At 36.6% G+C, this 22,310-nt stretch overlaps 1 protein-coding gene across 5 annotated transcripts; it reads left to right on the top strand.

Annotated features, from left to right (window-relative positions):
* The first annotated feature begins 2,184 nt into the window (after positions 1-2,184).
* LOC112558831 lies at positions 2,185-22,246 on the top strand. Of its 5 annotated transcripts, none has more exons than XM_025229523.1 (8): positions 2,185-2,605; positions 6,969-7,124; positions 8,444-8,585; positions 8,962-10,807; positions 11,993-12,098; positions 12,813-12,901; positions 14,625-14,832; positions 15,464-22,246. In XM_025229523.1, the coding sequence occupies exons 4-8, from the start codon at positions 9,410-9,412 to the stop codon at positions 15,676-15,678; spliced, it is 2,016 nt and encodes a 671-aa protein (XP_025085308.1). In that variant the 5' UTR covers positions 2,185-2,605; positions 6,969-7,124; positions 8,444-8,585; positions 8,962-9,409; the 3' UTR covers positions 15,679-22,246. The 5 variants fall into 5 exon arrangements, with proteins under 5 accessions (XP_025085308.1, XP_025085311.1, XP_025085306.1 ...); XM_025229526.1 differs by lacking the exon at positions 2,185-2,605 and adding an exon at positions 5,621-5,732 and having other exon boundaries at positions 11,996-12,098; XM_025229521.1 differs by lacking the exon at positions 2,185-2,605 and adding an exon at positions 5,621-5,732.
* Positions 22,247-22,310: the final 64 nt, after the last annotated feature.

The following is a 22,310-nucleotide window of genomic DNA, read 5'->3' as shown; positions in this document are numbered from 1 at the left end:
CTGTACAAGAACTATATCCCTATAGAAGTCCATGATCATTGCATTCAAGAATAAAATATGTTTTATTGTGAGCATTGTAACGCTTTGATGAGACATTTCTATATGATAAAAATATATGTTTTTGCTATTATAATGGATTTATAAACAAATATTGTAAGAAATAGTGTACATATTGGATACATATAACACATTTGCCATAATATCACATAATAATAGAATAATGACATAGTACCACATATTCTTTTCTGACATATTTGTTCATAAGAAAAAGAAAACCCGAAAAAAATACTGACCAATTAGGCTGGGCCCTCTCGACAGCCCCAAGCCTTAGGGCATGAGCTCATCCCGACCCCTTCCCTCGCGTTATCATTGGATAATAGAACTATGCGACATTTTCTCAAAAAGTTTTTGATTTAATTTGTAAATCCTTATTTAATGGCTTAGTACTATACCACCAGCCTGTGTACATTCTGACAGTGTTGCACAAGAAATCCGTGTTTGCATTCGCGACGTACTGAATATATAGGCTCGCTCGCAGGCACACATGCATAAGAATACACTCATGAAAGATAATTGTCAAAATGTCCTGGTCCAATATACACTAAACTGTTGACAAATTTGATCCGCTTTAAAAAGATTTCGCAACAAATTAAACTTTTCTGTCTGACGTGCAAGTGTCACTTTATCTTTGCTCTGGTGAGCCATTCCTATTGAATAAATTAGCTTCCGTGTTAGAAACATTACAAAACAATATCCCATCAACATTAACAACAAAAAAGTCAAAACAGTTTATAAATTTTACTATCTTTGCTGCTTGGTAATACAGCAGTTTGAGACATTGCAAAAGACGCAAACAACTTTCTCATCGCAACAAAACAAACCTTTGCCATGCTAACAGAAGTATGGAAATCCAGTTTCTAATGAATACAGAAGCAATATTGTCGTGGTCTTACTCTATGGATGGGTTAGCAGTTATAGTCAGTGGTTTGAATATCGGTGTCCGTCCCATATGACCGGTTCAATACCTTTGTGACGCAGCTGAGCCAGCTTAGCATTGTGATAACTTCTCATTCTAGGGGCTACTTTTAAATTTTCTCCTGAGAGTTAATTCTGCAAGATATCAACAAAAATCAAGCGCAGAAATAAGAGACTTTCCACAGAACAAAGATCTAAGAAAAATCATCAGACTCGACTGGTCAAACATCATTACAAACAGAACATTCCTCATAAAACCAACTTCACGGACATAATCAATTTAAACCAGCAAAAGTGGATAAAATGCATGACTAGTACGTGTATCAGAAGCACCACTCAAAATAGCCCTGTGTTTGAAATCTGATGGAAATTGCTGTTAACGTTTCAATGCATGGACAGTTGATAGGCTTCAAAGAGATGCTTCGCTGTGATTGTTATTTTATTATCATTTTTGTTTTTTTGCAGACACATTGAGCTTATTTATGAGGTATGTGGGTACATCATGATCACGAAGATCGATAGAAAAAGAAAGGAGTAAAGGCTGACCTGAAACAACATACAGCTGACAATCAGAATGGATCTCTCTTGTACTTTACGTCTGATGTAGTAGCTGAAGCAGACGGTGAAGTCGGGGGTCATGGTCACCAGTCTTTCCCGTCAATCCACCCAGACTGATAATTTTTTTTTTCATTTCCTACGTATCCAAATGAACGGTCCAGAATAAATAATGCTCCCCATGTTAACTCTCTTACATGTTTCTGAAGCGTCCGTACTCTTTGACAACGACAACCACTCAGGTGGAAGTTTTTTTTCCTGAAAACATTTATTTCCCCAGAGATTTCACCTACTTTGTTCTGTCACCTGCTTTTGTTGCTGGATTTGAAGAAAACGGGGATTATAGATCACTTGATTTTTAAAAATTGTTCGTGTTATTTTCGTTCACTGCCTCGTATGCCTAGCGAAGTCAACAATAATAACCTATCATGTCAGCGATCGCAGCATCCAAATCACTGTTCCTTTCACTTTTCTTTCTGATCTGGCACTTTAAACTACTTCACTTAGTGGGTGCTGACATCTCTGAGATAATCCGTACAATGAATTACCCTGAACAAATGAATAAAAACACAGTGAAGAGCCCTTCATTAATTATGAGGGAAAAATGGCGAGTATTTGAGGTATAAAAACTCAAGAACTTCAGCCTTCACTATAATTTGCTCATGCATGAAACACACAAATGCTACGTGGTCTGACGGCGGCACTGGTTTGACAAGCCAACATGGAGCTTGGTGTTCAGGTGGTTGTCTTGTTAACACTGATCCTATTTACAATACTGTAAGCCCATTGTAAGGTCCAGTAATGCGCAGGCTAGTGGTGCGTCATCACCAGGAAGATACAGGAGTGTTTCGGCCAAAAGCATTGCCGATAATGACCCCTTCAACACATCAATGACCTCATTTTTTTAAATAAAAAATGGCTGTTGGCACGTAGAAACCACTTATTTAAGCCAATCAGATTGCAGAACAGCATAAAGCTATTTTGGGAAAGCACAGACTATAACCGCTACAGTGAGCCGCCCGTCTGTAACGGAAATTTCGAGCGGTTGACCTCACGCGATAATGCAGAGATAAAAGTAAGTATATTAGTAACATTTCTTATGCTATACCTTTGCATTAAATAAAGCATAAGAAATATGATATATTTCTAGAAGGCAGGTATATAGATCTTCAGTGGCTTTAAGGATTTATCCCGTTACACATACGTCAACAGCATCGATCTAACACTAGCTTGTGGTCCACCCATTCCATGATTCGTGTGCAACACACGCTGTCACTGCTTGGATCAGTTAATTAGCAAGCACATGCTTTCGTGTCACGCTCATGGTTCGCTTGCTGAGAAAGTGTTACCACCTACTAAAGGTGGTTTTTCACCATAAGGTGTCCACCTTGTGTGTGAAGGGGGAGGAGGAAACCAGAGTATCCTGAAGGCCAGATGAGGTTTGAACCAAGAACCTCTTAGAGACCAGCAAATGTTTTAATGTTTTACCGGGAACCCCTTAAAGTGCACTATTGAACTGTAGTGTTAGGGTGTAAATACTGACGACATATTGATCGGAATCCCAGTCACCTGGTGCTGACAATTAATGTATCAGCTGAGCTGCTCAAGCAGGGTGGGGAAGAAACTACAAAGGCCCTCGCTGCTGTGTGCAAAAGAGTCTGGGAACTCAAAAAATGGTCATAAGAATGGACACATTCACTAGTCATAACCATTCCAGAAAAAAAGGAAGCAGCAAATAATGCCAGAACTACAGAAACAATGATATCAAAGCAAAGTCATGCCGAAAGTAATACAGATCCAGCATGCAAGAACTTATGGGGTCCCTTACGTGGCCTATCCAGGCTGAGATCTGGCACCCTCTCGGAAAACCGGCGGGATTTGGAAGCGGTACCCTCAAGCGGATAATAGAGGGTTTACCTGCTTGCAACCGTCATTTCCCGCCAAACCCCCCCTTGTATACCGCATCCAAACCTTCAAAGCTCCACATGCACCCCTCCTGCAAGTCTTACACTCCGGCCTTTACCACCGCTATAGTGCACTGGCCATCACCATGTAGAAAACATGATATGATTAAATAATTTATTTACAACAAAAAGTAAATGATTACAATTTAACAGGGCTTCTGCTTACGCAAAAAATTGCGTACTGTACGCATTAAAAGTTCGGAGGACCTTCAATTTGATCGTCAATGGGGTCCCCTTCAAATGGGCGAAGAATTAAAAATTGATCCGGGACCCCAAAAAAAGTAGATGTATACAGTTAAATTGTTTACAGTACGTATATGTACAAGACAGGATCCTGCTAAAGCGAGCGTATGTGGTAAGCGGAAGTACCATGTGTGAGGTCAAAGGACAGCTACAGTTGAGACCAGACAGTTACAACAAGTTGAATATGACACAAAAAGCAGTACAATATTTATATACGATCATTATAGCCACTAATGTAACAGTTGATTTATGGCATATTTCACTCAACTTTATTCAGACTCGCTTCAGAGATCGGCGGCGTTACACTTTCAACTCGCGCAGGTCATAAATTCCGTCATTTTAAGGATCGCATAACACGTACCCCGCGTGTTCGCCTCTCTTCCCTTACGGGGCCATAGTTTTTTCACCGCCTTTCATGCAGGCTGGGATCGAACCGCATCAGCACAAAAACGCGATCAAGGAACTGCATGGTAGCAGTAGAACGGTTTCAGACCAGGTAGAAGTACAGATCTTCAGCTGTCGCATCCTGAGAATCAGCTGGACCTCTTTCACTGTTTCATAGATTTTTAAAAGGCTTTGGACAGAAACTGACACGAGGAGCTATGGCACAAAAAAATTCAACATCCAAGAAGACCAAGTCATCGAAGCCCTATTTAACAGCTCAACGAAGGTAACAGTGTTGGATAATCAAACTGGAGCTCATTAATTTTTACACGACAGTAGGCATGCACTTATCACCTGTGCTGTTCAATATATCTTCTTGGAGAACATCGTGCGTGAAACCTTCCACGACCACGACACTTTCATTTCCATCAGTGGAAGGCCGGTTTGCTACTACGCTTAGCAGACGACATAGATCTGACAAAGAACTAAAAGATCTTACCAGCAGACTGACAGTTTGAACACATATGGAATGGAGACCAGCACAGATAAGAACAAAGTCATGGTCATTGGGAACGACAAAGTATAGATCTTCTTCATGAATGGAGTACAACTCGAAGAGGTAAAGCAGCTTTATGTACTTGGGAGCTACCCTCTCCAAGGACGGAAGCTCCATGACAGATATCCACATCATGATCGAAACAGTAAAAGCGGCAATTGCAAGTCAAGCGACATACGTAAGCTTATCTGGTTTGTCCACGTGACCCAGCACGATACCTTATCGAAGACTGTCTTTCAAGGTACCTTGGAGGGTGGTCGACGCAGCGGTGGCCAGAAGAAGAACTGGCCTACGAACATGAAGAAGTAGATTTGTCGGTCATGACATGCAGTTGCTCGAGACTGGGTCACGATCACCCAGAACAGGCGTGAGTGGCGAGCCGCTTCCGCTTCTATGTCTCTCTTCCCTCCCACCTCCCCAACGACAGGTAATACCAGTCAAGGGAAGATTGATTGACTGTCTGATTGATCGGAATTGTAGACGAAGCGTTTGACACTTTAATTTAAGTCGCCAAAGGTTGCGCTCGGTCAGTCATCACGTCTGTCCTACATTGTGTGTAAGCACTTTTGCCCATGCTCAGACTGTGGAATATACTATAGGAACAATTAGGTCTGATTCAGCTAAGCCTTCCTCTGTTGATGATTGCAGCAGCCAACATTGTCAGTCGATCGTCTCTAATGTGACATCATCACAGGTTATGCATATGCACCTGATGTATGCTGATCCACCCTTGAGTGAACACGATAATTCGATATCGCGCTATAGTGAACAGACAGAAAGTTTAAGATAAGGGAAATATAGTAGATGTCTATTATAACTCAGTCAACATTGCTTTAAACGCATTGGATATATACAAGTGGAACAAAACTATAAATGGACTTATACACAGGTCCGTGATTCGGTCCGAGTGTTTTCTTCTACATACAAAAGTAGAGTGACCTACATCAATCCCACAATGCCACGCTCGGCGCTATGTTGCTGTTATGCAGTCCTAGCAATCATCGAACGCCTCAACGAGCGCAGGTGTCACACCGTTAGGTGTACCTTCAACTACAGTAAGAAACGTTAAAGTTTTGACAAGAAATTCTTTATTTAAGCGGTCTATACTTAGCTATTATTTATTATTTAATATTCGGGCTGCGGAGAAGAACATGCTTTCGTTCATGCACGGAGTATGGTAAAAACACGATCCGCTATTCGTTGTAACTCTACCGATTGAGAGTGAGTACAGAGTTTTACAAGAATGCACGTTTGATGTTTTTTTCCCGATATCGTTCTCATCTAGTTGAATCTATCTTCTTCCTTTTTTCTTGAGGTGTAGTACAGCTGTATTTTTAGGTCTGATCACAAGTTCGGGAAATATAAAATATGATGTTACAGATGTAGGTCGGTGGATCTGGATCGTTCCTGACCGTACTCGTTATATTTAATGTCTGGGATCCTCTTTAGAAATGAAGACTATATTGGTTATATTGGATACACACCTCATTACAAGTCTATTACTTTGGTCACAACATTGAGGAACTAAACAGCGATTACTGATTGACCATGTGTTGTATAGGCCTAGGGTTTTATAAACCTCTAAAATAAAAGAGCCTTCCAAGTTCAAGGTGCCATTGCTATCTTAGTGAAAACAGCCAAATTATTATCATGAGCAGTCAAATCATTATCAAAACATAATGAATAACAAAAACATATTTTTAAATATATTCCTTGCAAACAGTGAGTGTAAAAATTTCATAATGTTGAACAGTATTTGTATTAGCTCTTAGTAAATAGTTGCACAATTTTAAGCCATGTCACCTTAATGTTAACAAGTGTTTACATCATAACTGACCAGTTAAGGAGTTGTCCTTGTAATATCTTGATGTAAACTATCTTTACTGATTACCCTATCCTGACCTGGAGGGTAACCCAAGTCAAAAAGAAAATTAAATTCAAAGTTGCTGGCACTTACTGGTCATTAGTAGTCATTAGTTTGTTTCAAAATATGATATTAAATTTTTTTTAACAAGCAGGTGAGAATTGTGATGGTCAAAGACTTGTATCTCATGAAGAACTGATTTATTTGCTTAAATTTGAGAAATTATTATTTTTTAATTATAATCAAAACCCATTACTTTGAAAATAATTTTGCACAAAGATTAGCCTTAACGATCTTTGTGTTAAAACAATTGTTAATTAATCCCAAAATTCTGTGAGCTATGCTGTATGTAAGCAAAAAATTGTATAAAAATTTATCCTGGATTATTTTATTAAAAGAATTTTAATGAATTTTACTTACATGACAGGTGCACCATATAGACTATACTTCATTGGACTGTAAGTGCATGTTGCTCTGAAGTATGCCACATGGTGCAATACCATTTCCCTTTGGGGACTGCCGCATTTGCAATGATAAAGCCACAGGAGTTCATTATGGAGTGGCTACTTGTGAAGGGTGTAAGGTCAGTATTATTAGTTTTGTATGGAAAATTTTGTTTGACACTTTTGGCCTCCTAATTTGTGACTTCCTTACCAAATAAAAAGCAGAATGTCTTGTGAGGGCTACTTCAGTATAGCATGTTTTTTTTTTTTAAATGGCCTGGTTAATATTAGATGGACAGTACAGGTCAAAATTATCACACAAAAAAGTTGTAGAAGTTTTGCATATTTAATTTTATGCAGAAATACTACTATTTACTACAGAAATATTAAATTTACGATCTAATATTAAATTTCCCATCCATTGTAGAGAAGATCTAAAATTACATTGTGGAAGGACAAGTGTAAAGTTTTTAAGGATCTAAGAACATGGAATTTTGATTTTTTTAATAAAAAAGAAGTAATGATTAATTATAAGCTCTTGGCTAAGCATCAAGTTCAGGGATTCTATTTTTAATCTTGCAATGTTGGAAGTAGAGGAAAGTTGGTAAGACAACATCTATGATATAATTTTAAAACTTGTTTTTCTCAAATTTTGCATTTCCTACAATGACAACACTGGAAACCAAAACAGTCATGCAGAATTCATCCCTAAGTGATGTAAGATACCTAACATAGTCTCTGAGAGCTTTCGTGCTGTAGGTTTAGTAAAAAACTTCCAACACAACCCCAATATATCATTGTTGACACCATCAGAGATAAAGCAATTGTCACATGCAAAAAATATTAAATTTGTTAAATACAAATACTATCATATACAATTAAACTGCATTTACATTGATCTTTACATTTATGCCACTGATTTTCTTACTGCAAACTGTAGTTGAATACTTTATATATCAGTTTTTTCTCACAAATAAGTTTTCTTATAAAAGAACTAGAACTTGCATGTTCAAACTTGTTGAAGATTTGCATTTACAAACTAGATTTCCAACATATCTTTCATGTATTAGCCACAATACAGGGAATAAAATCAACTGAAGATGAGTGAAGTATCCTACGATAAGCTATTGAGCCAATTGAGTAGCCAATTTTATTGTCTGAGATAAGAGCCATCAAACATTTTTACCGAGGTGCAGAAAAAGTTGAAAGCTTTTATATTGTTTCAGTATATGAATAGTTCTAATTAATGTTAATGTTCAGGTTTCACTTCATTGTTTAACCTGCTTTAACTTTTTTTTTAACTTGTGGAAAAAGTGCTAGATAACCACCAGCAGCATAAATACTTCACATTTTCTTGCTCATTGGCAGAGTACACATGGCATTTTTTGACTTTGCGTGTTCAGCTGACTTCTAAAGGGCTAAGTATTTTTAAAAATAGTTTTTTTTTTTTTTTTAATAGGGATTCTACAAGAGAAGTATTCCAAAGGGAGATAAATACAGATGCTACTTTGGGGGAGCATGCACCATTTCACCACAAAATCGGAACCGATGTAAAGCCTGTCGCTTCCGGAAATGTGTGGAGCAAGGAATGGCTGTGGAGGGTTTGTTTTCTTTTGATTATGAAAATGTTTACCAAAATATGGTGAAGCAGCCAGTTTTTGGAATAGCAAAGAGCAGTTTTATTTTTTTGTTTGTTACAGTTACATCATTAATATAAAAATATTGATGATAATTACAATCAATTGTAAAGGCAAAATTGTGGTTGAAAATAGTTAAAATATTGAGCATGTGGTGTTCTTCAAAAACTGATTTTTGTTCTTTGTTAGACATGGAAAGGGCTGGATCAAGGACAAGAAAAAAAAAATCAAGAAGTAATAATAGAAATGTGTAAGGTACATTTTTGTTTGGTTCCAGATTACAGTTAGGACAAGACCACTTGTGTCATCATATTTTCATACTGCTTCATTATTTTTTCAGCGGTCAAAATGGGACGCATTCCAAAAATACAGAAAGATAAAGCACTGGAAGAAGCTGCTGCTATGAAGAAAGAGGACATGAGTGCTGAGAGCAGTGAAACTCTTAGTGGCACTGGCAGCTGTCTGTTGAATGATTCTGGCTACAGTGAGTTTACAGAGCCTCACAAAAGGACTCCACAAGCACTCAAACGAAAGCACAGTTGGAGAGATCAAGTAGATGACGGTAGAGATGCTGTTTCAGGCAATGGTTATAGTGATAAAATGAGGGATGCAGCACCTGGGTCTAGCAGTGTTGAAGAGAGGACCAATCTTGACACCTGTAATGGTGATTTTCGATCAGATGCCTTCCCTTCTCTTCAGTCAAATCCTCCAGAGCATGGTTGGGGAGTACCTGGGCAGTTTTCAATGCAGCAACATCAAAACCTACAGAGCCCAGAAAAAAGCAGAATATGAGAGAAGAAGTGTTCAACACCCACCAGTCAGTTTCAGAGTTGACTTTACCACATCTAGATGTACCAGTCAAACAGGAATTTTCTTTTCCATCTCAGGAAATGCAGCCATATTACTGTGAAAAGCCTGGGGACAGTATACAGATAAATGCAAAAAAGGAAGTTTTTGAAGAACAGGTAATAAACAGTGTTGCTGGTTGCCATGATAAATCAAGCATTTGTGCAGCTGCAGGTAGCAGTGAGAAGAGACTGAGTAGCCCAGTTTTAAATGAAGGTGATGGTAGGTTTAGTCCAGGGTTTGGGGGTAAATTACGCAACTACAGTCCTGGCTTGATTGAAGTCCTTTTCAGTCAGATGGTTGAGAGTGAAAACGGGAATATAGAGAAAGCTAAAGAAAAACTTTTAAAGAGATTAGCAAGCACTTTACGCCAAGACAGAAACCAGCTTAGCTCTGCAACTTCCTTTCCCACCGTAAGTAGCTCAACTACTTTGCCTGAAAGTTTGCATCTAAGAGGCAGACCTACCTCAGACTTGGAATTTGCCTGTAAACTTCCTCACAGCAACTCCACAGAAGCCCATATGGGTGGTCCCAGCCTTTCCTCAATATCTTGCTCAGCGTCGTACACTACATCTCATTCTGGACAGCGAGAATCACTCTCTGTGCAACATGAAGATGTGAGTGAACATTATGATCAGCCAGCTGCTTACCCTGCCGATGCCGATACAAAATCCTTTAGAATCTCACAGCCAGCCACAAATAATTTTCAAGAGCCCAATTTTTCTGTGAACTGCTCACAGTTTGAAAGAAGTGTTGATTCCTCAACCACTTTAGTTCATACTCAGAAAAATTATAATTGCTTATTTCAAGAAACCACTTCTAGGTCCCTGGACGCTACAAATACCCAGAGCAAAAGCTGGCATGGAAATGAGAAGTTGCACAACACATTTTCTCAAAACAGCATGCATCCAGCTGCATCTCACTTAGAATCTGGAAGTATTGGTAATCACAATTCTTTTCCATCTGATAACTTGCTCATCCATGACAGAAATTCATTAGGCCAGGGATCAGCATTGTCAGACCAGTTGACCCACTGCCACAGGCCACAAGTTTCTGACTGCTCTGATGTACTGTGCCCAACAAGAAACTTTGTGTCTCTACAGTCACATTCACGGGTATTTTCAGAAGATTGTTTAAATCAATGTAAGGATTTGTTGAGAGATACCGATGAAGTACTGTCCTTTGATAGTAATAGCTCCTTATCAAGTGGAAAGCAGACACCTTTGCCAGATGAAAATTCTTGGGAAGAGACGATGCAGTTGCTGGAAAAAAACATTATTTCAAAATTTGAGCTGATAAAGAATCGACAAGAAGCAAGAGACAAGTACTTTAAAGAAAATGTAAGCCTTTTGTTTTGATTGAAAATATTTAGGTAGTGCTTTTTCAAGTATTGGTTCGCTTTACATTCTTAATTAAAATTGAAGAAAACATGGATTGGGATTTCATTACAACCCTTTGTTTAAAAATATATCTTTTTTTAAAACCTTTTTGTCCTTGTCATCGTCTCATTGCAGCTGTTGGTCTTGATTTCAAGTGTTGCGGTTTCATTTATGATCTCAGTTAGAAGGGATGTAGGCCCACATTGCATTTCTGTATTCTTCTGTTGATATGTTGTGGTTGAAATGGTGTGTCTGCTTACTCATGCTTCTCTACGTAGATTGCTTTCAAATAGTTAACAGCTTTGTTGTACCTGCATCTTTATTGCTTTTGCAGATCAGACATACCTGATTCCTAGGAAGGAGATTAAATGACAAAGTTAAATTAACATCTTGATTTTCACTGAACTCACTTGACAGGGCAGGTATTAACAAGTCTACTTTCCAAAGCTGATAAGGCTATAGTTATGGTAGGTTATGGGTTATATATGTTTATGTCTCAGGCCTACTAATTGTATTTAATCTGGAAGCTGTCTGATGGTCCAACAGTTTAGTGGCTGTCACCAGTACAAAGAGGGCTTAGATCGTGTCTTTGTACTTTCTGTGCATGTGTACTTGTTTACAGGACCAGCAGCTGCTCTACCATAATGTAACCTTAGCTGGAAAACTCCTCACTCTTCCTTCTACCATTCCTGGGACTGTGTAACAAACATTCTTTGCACTGGAGCTGTAAACTTTCTGTAAACATTTTGCAAACAAAGTTTACAAGCAGTGCAAGGACCTTTTCCCCAGAATGTTACAGATTCTTTTGTCTATCATTTTTCTCAGATTCTAAGTCTATTAATTCGCCACCACTTCTTTATTGTATGGTCAAATTTGATGTCATGTGTTTGGTTTTTAGTAATGGTGCATACATTGATGTTGAGAAGCATAGAGTTTGAAAACAAATTTAAAGATTTGGTATATAGAGTAGAAAATGCAAAATGTGTTTGTTACTGACATCTTCATTATTACAGTAAATCTTTAAGGGTTGATTGTTTTAAAATTTTTAATGGGTGGAAAAACATTTAAGTCTGAGAAAACACCAGTAAGTGATAAGTATCTGTGAAAGATTATTAAAAGTTTAAAAAAAAATCTAGAACTTTTCAGCAGTTAGGGAGAAAAAATCCTTCACCGCTCCCACAACTGAAGGATATGGATGCTTTGTGGATGGCACTGATGAAGTCTCTAGAAAGTCTGAATGGATCAATAATTGGTAAGTGTATATGAGCATACCATAATTGAAGTAGTATAGAGGTAAGTAGTTTAGGGTAAAAAACAGTATGGGAACTAATTATTGGTAATCCCAGTGAAGAAGAATTAGTTTAAAATAAGAAAAAAGACCACCTTTAGTCGTGAAATTTAGTTATGTACTGAAGTAACTATTCTCAGTATTATTACTGTAAGATTGAGCAAAAAGTTTTTGTGTGTGGTGACTTATGCTACCTAATTTGTATTTTGGGAGGAGTGTGTGTGTGTACATGGCTGCATGTGTGTGTGCATATGTAAATTAAACTATAATCGCCAAATAGGTTTCACAATACTGAGTAAAGGGTCTAAGAGCATTGTTAAACCAAGTTACATTTTTGTTTTAAGTGTTATTGTATAAAGCTACTTGCAAATATTTTAGTTACTTTTCATTAAATTTATGTTTTTATGTAAAATTATTTGGCTCATGAATACCGACTTGTTTTGGATGACGTAAATAGTTGTTAGTAAAAAATTATTGAAAAAAGTGAAATAGCTTTTTATTTTATTGTTCTTTAGAAAAACAGAACAGCATAGTTCAAAGAACAGAAAATGTTGGAATGCTACACTTATATAAAATATTAATAATTACTACTAATACAGTACTATGCATATAGAGTAATATAGTGGTATAGATATTAAATTGAGTACTTAGAATAATGGGAAACACTTTATGCGACAGGGTTTTGCAAGGAAGTGCCAGGTTTTGGGGAACTTGACCATTTTGATCAGGAAATCTTGCTAAAGCATGCATACTACGATATCTGGATTGTAAGTTTTTTCTGTCTTTTTTTCTAAGTTTTAAGTACATCTATATAATAATTCCCAGAATGGTTAACCTGAGTGCAAAATTATTTTAAGTGAGGGGATTTGATTTATTATAAAGTACAGTGATACCTCGGTTCTCGAACATAATTCGTTCCGGGAGGACGGTCGAGAACCAAATTGTTCGAGAACCGAAGCAATGAAACCCATAGGAAATAATGGAAACTGATTAATTCGTTCCAAGCCCAGAAAATGCCTATTTACTGGCCTAATTTGTATATAATATGTAGAAAACATGAGTCTCACAAGAAATAAGAAATAAAAGTGTATTTATTAAACAAAACAACAAAAAAAATAAATAAAATGTACTGTACAGTACAGTAAATTGTGTTTCATTTACTGTACCTGTACTAAACTTTATGGCAGGAGGGAATGAATGTGGAGGGAGGAGGAAGGGATGGTTATTGTTTGAAGGGGAGTACTCTTCAATAAAAAACAGAGGGTAACTGCTCTTCGGGTGTTTCTGTTCTCTGTATCTTTGCTGAGGAGAATCAGAATCTTGCTCTGCAGTTGCTTGTCTGATTTCTTTACGGAAGAATTTGTGAATTGTTTGCTGTTTTTTTCTCCTTTGCAAAATTTTGCGGAAAGGGACATAACATTGTCATTAAAAATGTTAACTGCTCTATTTGCTACCACTTTATCAGGGTGATGTTGTTCAACAAAATTTGCGATTTCTGCCCATTTTGCACACATTTCATGACTCTCTCCACAAAAACGTGACTCTCTCTCTCTCTGCACTCCCACTGATGACGCAAGCAAGCGCGCTGGCCGAATGAACGCTCAACTCGGCTCATCTCGGACGTTCGGATGTTCGAGTTCCAAATATTTGTTCGGATTCCAAGACAAAATTTTCTCGAATTTCCTGGTCGAATACCGATTTGGTCGAAAGTCAAGGCGTTCGAGAACCGAGGTATCACTGTACTAATTTTGAAAATCTAAGCCAAAATCACTGTTCCAGTCACAAACCTATAAACAGTACAAGTTTTATTTTAGTTGTGGAAAGAGACAAAACCTTATCTTCTGTTAAATTAAAATCGCCTTGCTGATTTGGCAGTGCTCAAAGCTGTCATGTTGGCTGCAGTCTTCGGTGACATAAGAAGTTAGTATTTAGGTCAATCCAAAACAATTGCTCGAAAATTTACTACAACAAATTTTTATGACAAACTTATGATAGTCTTATGCTCTTAAACTTTGGGCTGAATTTTATGTTCCACTTTATGCTTATCTTTAAGGTACATCTTGTCTATTTCCAGAATAACTTTAGAGGCAGTTGTTATTTAGTTATGGCAGTCAGCATAGTGCTTCTATAATTAAATAGAATTGTTGAGGAATGTTTTCTAAGAAATTATTCTACTTCTAACTTCTTTCGCTTCATTGAGAAACAGTTGTTGTGTTCTAGTAGAGTAATTTACGTGATCATTTCCACTGACGTTCAGTATTTGGTGGATAGATTGCAATGAAGCATATTAATAAAATATGGGAGAGAGGAAAGGACATAAACATTTGTAAGCAAGGGTGGAAAGATCTGAACAAGGAACATGAATGCCTTAGTGCAAACACAAGGGTTATTGCAGGGAACCACAATGTCACCTTAGGCAACTTTGTCTTATTGAGAACTTCCTCTTGAGGATAAAGACATGAGATAACCTTTTTTGTTGAATGTTTTCAGCTGACACAGAGTGAATTCTTTGTTGGTGGAGAGTCCTATTTGCTACTAAGTGATGGGACTTTTTACACCCGAGTTCTCATGGAGCAGGTCGTAGGCAAAGAAATCACTGACACTATGCACAGATTTGCCCAGCAGTTCAATGCACTTGGTCTCTCACACCGTGAAAAAGCTTTGCTTTGCAGCATTCAGCTGACAACCATCCCTCAAAGTAAGTTGTGAGCTAACAGTAATATTTTGTCAAAACAAATAACATATTAAGCATTTTTAGTATTTTTCAGACCCAAACACATTTTATTTTGCAGAAACACATTATTAACTTTAAACTAGATAACCATTAAAGAAAAGGTGCAGTAAAAAGAATACGTTGCAATGGTACAGCAACCATATTTCTGTCCACAGTTAATTCTACAGTTCTTGTTGAAGAAAGGATGTTTGTATTCTCATATGTAATAAATTTTTCTTATATATCGTTAGTTTCAGGAATGTACTGTTGATAGTTTAGACAAATAATGATAGCTTTTTTTGCTTCAAGAGTCTTATATTTACGTAAGATGATAAACAAAAATGGGCTGAAAAAAATGTTTACGTTAAATAGTTTATATACTGGCCCCACATTCTAGATTATCTTTGATTGCACTTGTGTTTTAATTGCTACACAAATATGATTTGAAGATAGTTTCTTAATTATCTTTAGTCTTTGTTTATTCTATTTCAATGTGTTCTTATTATGGTGGACTATTTTTCTGCTTTCTACTGAACTTGTCACAAACTAAATACTGTTTACATTTGATTATTACGGATCAGAGCAATTGAAGAAAAGAATATTCTTTTGCCTGCAGATCACCATGATCTACAGAAACCTGAAGATGTACAAAAGCTCAACTCTTTCTATCTAGACTTGCTTGTACATGCTGTGAACAGAAATCATGGGGCTTCAAGCAGTCGTGTGCTTGTAGATATCTTTCGCATGGTTCCACTGCTGGCAGAAGTAAACCGGATGCAACGTGAAATAATTGGGTCTTTAAAAATTGATAACCCATTTTTTAAGAAATAAGTACTGTTTCAAGAACGAGAAGGAATTTTTTTTAAATACTCATCATCACTGAATTTTAATATTTGAAGGAGACTTTGCCTTTTATATGTTACTTTCCAGATGTTAAACTTTCGAGGCAAATAATGTAAACGTGGTACAAGATGTGATTCCTCTGTGCAGCAATGAATGCCCACAGGGACTAAGAATGATTATACTAAATTTTTTGAAGTTTTTCATGTTGGATGCATGTTTTATTTAAGTGTAGAAACAGCTGAGAGTTGTTTAAAAAAAATGCTTAAGACATAAAGGAGTAACTAACGCAGAGCTTATTACGGTTTTAAAAGTTTTTGTTTACCCTGGCGTTTTTTACATGGCAAACCCCTTACATTTCACTTCCTATACAGTCATTAGACTATGGGACCTTAACATTCAGTATTTATTTTACCTAACATCTCACCTTCTGGCACACAACAATAGAAATGGCAGGGACGCAAAAACTGTGTGTACCAAATTCCTCATAATCATAGATTATTTTTTTTTAGTGAGAAGTGGATACTTGGTCATTTGAATATTTGCTTAAAAGTAGGCACCAAATACAGAACAACAATATATCAAAGCATTCCATTTAGTTCAGTTTCTAGATTTCATCTGGAAATTTTCAGTGGTTGCCTTTGCCAAAATCCTTTGCTTAAAATGTTACTTGAAAATGTGGCATTATGATTGTTGCTGATGTTTTTATTAGCATGTATCTTTCTGTTCTTGAAAAGTTACTTTCTTGCTTGTGATGTTATCCTTAGACATAAAACTGCTAATCTGATGGTATAGTCAACTAGATGATAAAACCTGAAATGTAAGGCTGCAGATGTGTAAACTGTATGGTGGACAAAGGGTAGGGGAAGTAAGCCATGTTGGCAGGTTGCAAGAGGTGATTGTGTGTGTGGCACCATTATGTGATCATTATTATTCACACTTTTGTGAAAAAAACAGGTTTTAAATTGTGATATCGACTGTTGCTGGTTATTCGTGGAGATGGAGTTAAGTTTTCTTGGGTTCTTCTCTATAAAGAGTGAATGAGTGCTTTTTGGTAGGGGTGGAAAGCCAAAGGAAATAATTTTACAGCTGACACTAAGGTAGTTGAAATCGAGATCACGTTTCCTTTAAATATTCATTTCTTCCTATCTGCACCAGTCACTTTATTGTTAGATTTTTATTTTTTGTTTTATGTTACTGTGGCTTCTTAGTGCACTAGTGTTCTTTGCCAAGTGATGTTCTGTTTTTAAGTGCAATACCATGCTGCAGAACCATTTATTGCTTCTTCTGTCTCTTTTACGAATAATGAAGGAAACTACCATCCTTAAGAAAAAGGAAAGAAATATGTTTAATTAAATAAATAAAATTAATATGTTGCCAGCGATATGTGCTCAAAGCAATTTTTTATTTATTCAAGTAAAGCACTAGAGCGTCACTTTCTGCTACATTGGAAATTCCTCAGCCTATTGTCATTTTCTTTTTTAACCACTAATGTGTTCCAACATAATTTGTGTCACAAATAAATATTGAACACATTGAAGATAGGAAGTATGAGAGTGTGAAATACTTTTTGTAGTAAGCAAACTTTTTCTCTGCATTTCCTGTGTGTCAGTGATTTTCTTACTCCCTCCTACCCATGGAACACTAATTTCAGATTGTTACTGTTAATTTTCATCTAGGCATAGACTAATTGCTTTGTGATTATATTTTTATTATCTTAATGTTAAATGTACTTCGTGCAGACATCCACTTCATTCTCAGTTACAGGCCTTTATTTATAATTATTTGCATGTATGCATGCAAATTGGGGGAGGGAGGGATTTTGGATGATGACCCTGTGACCGAGACATTTTTAATGTTGATGCAAGATAACTGCACAACTTGTTTTGAGTAAAGTGAGTATTTGCCCAGGTGAAAATGTTCTAAAGTGGTTTATTGATTTATGTCTTGGCATCTTTAAAAACTCAGATGTCTGAAGTGCATTTAATTATTACATGTTTACTGCAAACATAAATTGAAGCATAAATATGATAACATGTATATACTTATAATGCTTAATGCTTCAAGAGTTTGTTTATTGGTTCACAACAAGCTAATTTTTTTGTTGTTGTAATTATATGCCAGGTGTGACCCAGCAGTGCAGCGTGTGAGAATGATGTTTGATGACTTACACTGGCAGATAGGATTGAATCATTTGTTATATGTGGAGATTTTGGGAATATTGTCATGAACTAAACCCGGTTATTTGAAAATAAGTTTGTACTCTGGACTGTTATTTCAAGGATGGGAAAAATTGTTTGAGACAACATTATTTATTCCTTTGCCATGTTGACTGCATTGTTGTTAGCAACCATCATGCATAATCTTTTGAATAGACAAATTCCTTTTTTCTCATCTTAACAAAATGTAGGGATGTTTTCTCCAGTTAATCTCTTACAAACAGTTCTAATTTTTTTTCCTTTACATAACATCTTTGTCTTTATTATTATTAAGAACCTTGTGAGTTTTGTGGTTTAATATATTAGTGAAACAAGTATGGCTAAGAATTTAAGCCAGTATTATAAATTAAGGGGAAATATCTTCAAATATAACAAAAGAGCCACATATAGTTTCATTTGTTCTTAGTTTTCATTCATTTGTGGAGGTATTTTAACATAGCTTTTGTTTCATAGGAACAATATCTAAAACCAGAGTAGCTGTTGATCAGACTTCCACTACATTCCCAGTTGGTGTCTGGCATGCTTTTAAATGTCTAACCACCTTCTCCAGGACTGCTGTAGTTCTAAAAGCTGCTTGAAAGCATCCAAAATGTAGAGCTTCCTAAACTCTTGCAGCAAACATTTGTCATTATTGATAGGTTTTTTTTCTTTACTGCTTTGTTTACTGGATGTATTATACACATTACTTTGCATAGAAAGGCTGTGGTTAAAACAGAGGCATACACATTTACCTTTTGGGTGCTGTTTGTAATGTAGCAAGTAATGTGGAGTGTTTGGACTAGATTAAAATTACTTCTGATGGTTTACATTCATTTAAAAATATTGGATCATTTAAGAACAGAATAGGTCTGTTTATTTTTAGCAGTGCTCAGAAATTTGGACAAAAGAGCTTTTGAATTAGTTAATAAATATCTATCTTATTCCTGTGTAAGGTTTACTTTGTCTTGTTTTCAAAGCAAAATATTTGAGCGATCAAATAAGGATTACATAAGTATAAAAATAAGTATAATACAGTAATAGTGGATGCATTTTCTTGGCTTTTGTTTGCCTTTGGATATAAGTGGTGTCAAAAAGAAGTGATGTGTACATGCAAGACTAGACAGGTTGCATGGATTATTCCAGTTAGTGAAGGATCGATGCCTCACATTGAATGTACAAAATGTGTGAGAAGTCTGCTGCACTGTTGGGTTTCCTTCATCCAACACCAGAAAACCAATGGAGTTATTGTGCAGCTGGGTGATGGCAGCTCAGAATGTTGTTTGCCTCTAAAAGGATTTGTACTTTGCCTTCTTGATACAAACTATTTTATGAATGAATCCCAGTGATGTTTGGGTCACTTTTATTTTTATAATGTGGAGGTGCAAACTCTGTTGCACGTCTCTGCTTCTTGCTACAAATTTAAAAAATGCACTGTATGTGGTAACATGATGATTCTTTTGTGTAATAACTCTTGAAAGCACAGCACTTTAATGAAGAGTTTTGGATTCTTCTTGAGATTTTGTGTTTGATAGGAGATATATTATTTATACCACACTTATGCCTTTCCTAGCAGCTACTACCATTAACATATTTGTCTGTTTTTCTCTCCAGTTGGATTTTGTAGATTTAAAAATAATTCCATCTCCCCATTCCATCGTCTACTTCCAATGTTAAATCATGCTTTTGGGACAGAAATTATTTGTGTTAGGTATATACAATCTATTTTATGCATGCACTTTTTTCTTGTATCAACACATGAAGAGCAGATTCAAGATTTAGAAACTGGAAAACCATTTTCAGTTCTTAGCTTGAGGACAATCAGATGTCCAGGTATTTAGTGAACTTATTTGGTTTTTTTTGAGGAAACATTATTTTAGTCATGTATACAGCTGGAAGATGCCATCAAGATTTAAATATTTCTTTTGTTTTTCGTGAAATAGACAGGAACCAGTTCACTTGACTAGAGATACTAGAGCATCATCAATATTGATCATCTCTTGACTGGTACCAGCTGATCAGATTAGTGCCAGTTGTTGGGTGTCCTGACTACATGCAGCAGCTGACAAGGTGTGCCTTTTGGGCGGTCTTGTGTGGTGTTAAGTAGGTTCTGTGTGGAGTGAAACTTGTTCACTTTTGCCATCCATCCCCTGTCTACCTTGGCTGTGACCTTCTTCCATGGAGCCCTAGAAAGGGGCTTTAGAGTGTTCTTGCTGGCACGGCATAAAACACAAACTACCAACCAACCTTTAGAGTGTGGTTTAACTGTTGCCAGAAGGAATCCTACTCCAAAAACAACAAAATGCAAAAGAAAAATCCTGTAAATTTTTTAATTAAATTTTATTAGAAAAAAATGATGGGCGAAAGAGTGGATAACTATTAATGTAGCATTAAAATTGTTTTTCAAATTCTCAGCAGTGTTATATCATAAATGATCTGAAATTGATGAGGATGAAAAAAAAAAAAGTACATTTTTTATTGTCTTTGTAGCATAATTACAGAGCTAGTAACTCCTTACATTCAGCAAGAGAGAGAAATCATGGGATACTACCAACATAAGAGTAAAGTGGACAAAGATTTGATGAAAAATTAATTTATTACATTAATTGTACTGTGGCCGTCTCCAAACCCCCACTCTCGTTTTTATTGTATGTTGCACTTTTCATTTGATTCGTCATTTTAGAGCAGACCTGGGCAAAGGCCTGCCCGTGGGCCGGATCCGGCCCACCTCCTGTCTCTGACCGGCCCACCTGCCAGTATATATACTATGTCTACAGTATTGGGTAAAACTGAGTTAACTCTTTTAGTCCGGCCCTCTAAAACCATCCCAATTTCTCATGCGGCCCCTTGGGAAAATTAATTGCCCACCCCTGTTTTAGAGTGTATTACATTTTGTGAGGCATAACTTAAGGATGAGGTGTTTTTAATTTTTTAACAGCTGGATTCCTTATCAGGCTATTTTGTATAATATTGTTATATTGAAAAACATCACTGTTAACAGGACTAAATTCAGCTCACGAGAGGATTTGATGTATATTTATGAAGTAAAGTGCATATTCAGTGTTCAGTGATGTACCGGTGTTTTGAGCATATTCTAAAATATTAAAAGAGCTTTAGTGTCACAGTTATTTAGTGATGCTATGTTTTGTTATACATTGTAGTTAGCAAATACTGATGATGCACTGATTGAGACATTATCATTGTTACTAACCATGGTGCATTATTCTTTGTGGCTTACATCTCTGGTTGGTTTGTCTGACTCACTTGGTTTGGATCACTTTTCCCAGCTCTTGAAAGATGCAGATATGCATTCAGTGGGAGGCAGCTATAGATGACTAGCACTTGCTGTAGTCACAAAACTTAGTCCTCATGCTACAAATTGTTGTTTTCAAAACTTAGACGGTTTATCACCAGGTCCAGCAACATTTAAAAATTATTTGATCATTTTGCATGTGCCATAGAAACTGCTTTTCCTTTATATGTTGTGACTTGGGTAGCAGACTTATAGACTAAATATTGCTGCTTTTTAACCTGTTTTATGCTTGACAATGAACAATGTTGTTGCACATCATTAAGACAGCAAGGATTGCTATGGGTTTCGCTGCTAGCCTCCTTTAGCCTTCTCTGGATGTGGCTCTAGATTATAGGGCTACGCTAGCTTGCCATAATCAGTTGGAAACATTTTATGCCAATAGCAAATTCATGCTTATATACATACTGCAATGAATGTGCCAGTTTCACATTCATCCGTCACTTTTTTTGTGTGCAAAAGATGCAAGATGTTTGGTGGGGATGCTCAATTCCATTACAGAGAAATGTTATTAACATAGATTTTCTCAGGAAAGGGAAATTGTTATGTAGATTGTTGAAGTGCAGTATTGTGTGTGAGCGTTTATCTGGCTAAAGAAGCTCTTTGTACAGTGGAAGGCATGCCGTCGAAGTTTGTGATAAATATTGCTTGGTAGAACTAGAAGGGACCATGTCTCTTTTATCAGTGGTTGAAACAAGAAAAAAATTTAAAGTGCAAAATTTTGATGTTGTGGAGTTATCATGTCAAGCTGATGACTTGATAAATTAAAAATTTTGGTAAGATTTACAATAGGGGCTGCTACATGGATTTGAGCGGCCCTAAGCTCCTCGAGGAGTACCAAGGAATAAACTACATGGATTTGAGCGGTCCTATGCTCCTCAAAGAGTAACAAAGAATAAACTAAAAACATGGATTTCATGAAAATAATAGTAACAGATGCTAATTTATCTGTTTAATGCCTATTAAACATGCCATGAGGGCACTTTTTCAAATTAAAAGATCATTTGATGCCCTTGATATTTGTGTGATAACTGTAATAAAATTATTCCAAGAACTTTGAATTTGAGTAATATATTACACAATTGACAGTCTGCTGCATACGATAAAGAGACCAAAAA

Source organism: Pomacea canaliculata, linkage group LG3 (assembly GCF_003073045.1).
Source record: "Pomacea canaliculata isolate SZHN2017 linkage group LG3, ASM307304v1, whole genome shotgun sequence".
NCBI lineage: Eukaryota > Metazoa > Mollusca > Gastropoda > Architaenioglossa > Ampullariidae > Pomacea > Pomacea canaliculata.
This window is presented reverse-complemented; position numbering and strand designations above follow the sequence as displayed.